The sequence below is a fragment of the Vigna angularis genome, chromosome 9 (assembly GCF_016808095.1).
Source record: "Vigna angularis cultivar LongXiaoDou No.4 chromosome 9, ASM1680809v1, whole genome shotgun sequence".
NCBI classification, from domain to species: Eukaryota; Viridiplantae; Streptophyta; class Magnoliopsida; order Fabales; family Fabaceae; genus Vigna; species Vigna angularis.
In genome coordinates this window covers 3223147-3225565 of record NC_068978.1, presented here as the reverse complement: position 1 = coordinate 3225565, position 2419 = coordinate 3223147, and the positions used below count along the sequence as shown (strand labels likewise).

Here is a 2419-nt window from a genome sequence, read left to right as displayed (position 1 = left end):
GAATAGAACTTACTTACATATGCTTATGAAGTTGTGGATGCATGAGTTGATTGTCAAAGGCTCTCCATCATTTTTTGTAAAAGCTGTGAAAGGTAGATAACCTCACATGGGCATATAAATATTTTTCTTCTTATCTAAAGCAACTTTTGGCGTCGTGCGTGACAGTGACACATCAAAGTTAAGCAAAAGTAATTTGTAAAAGGAAATTGTAGCAAAGAATCCAACATATTCTAAACAATAGATTGTACTGTCTAGTTGGAATAATGTTATTGATTTTGGAGGAACACAAGGGTTCGTACGTGAGTTCACAATCCAAGTAAGTAGAGAGGGAAAAGGAAAAGGAAAAGGAAAAAGAGAAGAAACCCTGGATTCGTGTGAAGATCTAGCTAGAGCTAGATGCTTAGTTAGGCGTTCCATATATAGATGGCATATTTATCTATAACACTTGATCTCTAAGTACTTGACCTTTTTCATCTCAGTGCAATAAATAAAATCCCTTGATCAATCATTTTCAAGTCCAAGAAAGGAAGCCATTCTCTTGAGTTCAACATCCAAGAGGGTCTCCAGAGGGTCAAATTTCTCTGCCAAGAGATGGTGACAATGATCAGAAGGTGATGATGAGCTAGGACTGTTGATTAAGCCTACCTGTTTGTTGTTGTGCTCTTCCTCCATTTGTGGGACCTTTGAGTTTGAATCATCACCAATCAACAAATGGCTTTGATCAATATCGATCAGGAAATCACTCAAAGAAGCTTCATCACTACTACCCTCCACTTTATTTGAGGGACTACACCTATTATTTTCCACAATTTTACTGTATTCAACTGCACTGACTCTCCTAGGGCGTGGAGCTTCCGGTGCGACATGAACTTGCTTGATCTTCTCTTCTTCATGACGTTTGTGTTCAGGTGAAGAAACAGATAATGATGGTGTACCATGTTTCTGTAACTTCTTTGACAGATTGGTGTTCCAGTAGTTCTTGATTTCATTGTCTGTTCGTCCAGGTAGCCTCTTTGCTATCAATGCCCATCTGCATAAAGATAAAAACCACTATGCTTTACAACCAAGTAATTAATGTACCAGTTTTCTTTCTTTACTTAGACTTTGTTACAGTTTTATACTCTTATATTTTAAAAAACTGCCTTCAAAATTGATTGAAAATGGTGCTGTTTATGATAATACACATGAGATCTTTTGAATATAAGTTAAAAGACAATAAATAAAAAGCACCTGTTACCAAGAAGACGATGAAGTCTGATAATCATATCTTCTTCATCCACTGATATGTCACCTCTTTTTATACCAGGCTTGAGATAGTTCAGCCACCTTTGTCTGCAGCTTTTTCCACATCGCTTTAAACCTGCAGACATCACTGTGATTTGTATATATATACAACAAAATGCCAATGTCTAGAATAAACAAAACCCTGATTTCAGGTCAAAGAAACACACGATTGTTCTGTGAGGTATCATGCAAAATAAACAAAACCAGCTTCCAACTTGAACATTCATTCACCAAATCAATTGCTTAGACTACAGATTTTTACAATGAATTTCTATGAGAATGATGTGAATGTGGATACCTGCATTTTGGGCAACCTTCTGCCATTTTCCTTCTCCATGGATGGCAACATATTTGGAGAGGGTTTCATCTTCTTCTCGAGACCAAGCACCTTTGTTGATCTCTTTGGGACAGCATGGTCTTCTTCCCATTTTCTTCAACAATGTTCCTTCTCACTACACACACAATCTATACTTTCATATTGCACTCAGATTAACACCTGGCACGCATAAAACATCAGTCTTATTATTACAAATATGATTAGGTTATCTTAGGAAACATGTTGTACTTTCAATATTCCGTAGCTACTGAAATGCTAGTCTTGTCTCTTTTCTTTCCACAACTATCTATTGATACAATTCTATAAATTTAAAGTACTGGTAGTACTCACTATTAATATTGTTTTTTCCTATATTTTTGTTTATAGCTGCAATAACAATTTGTCATAACTATATTATTTGCTACTTTTAAAATATTTTTGTTTTAAATTCTTTATTACTTTAAAGCATAAGTATAAGTTATTTTTCAAAAATCATATTTCAAATATAGTGTCATAGGTATATATGTAGAGAGAGATGTAAATGTACAACAATAGTTAATCATTGAATAATGATACCCATACATGTTTATTTTGTCTATATCTATTATATATTTGTTTTTTCTTTTTATCTCTTTCTTCTCATCACATCATCCAACATATTTATTTATTATTTTTGTTGTCTCTCTATCTATATGTACATGAATAAATTTCTAAATCATTTATAGGATTGAATATTTTGGTTAAACACCAACAAAAGAGTTAGTTTAATAATCGATTATTAAATTTTAAAATATACATAATAAATACATTGAATGAGAA

The 2419-nt window shown here is 33.3% G+C and overlaps 1 protein-coding gene across 1 annotated transcript; it reads right to left on the bottom strand.

The window, feature by feature from the left end:
• Nucleotides 1-242: 242 nt before the first annotated feature.
• LOC108319322 (transcription factor WER) lies at nucleotides 243-1915 on the bottom strand. Its single transcript, XM_017550423.2, has 3 exons — nucleotides 1583-1915; nucleotides 1231-1360; nucleotides 243-1030 (listed from the first exon to the last, which is right to left on the bottom strand). The coding sequence occupies exons 1-3, from the start codon at nucleotides 1710-1712 to the stop codon at nucleotides 502-504; spliced, it is 789 nt and encodes a 262-aa protein (XP_017405912.1). The 5' UTR covers nucleotides 1713-1915; the 3' UTR covers nucleotides 243-501.
• Nucleotides 1916-2419: the final 504 nt, after the last annotated feature.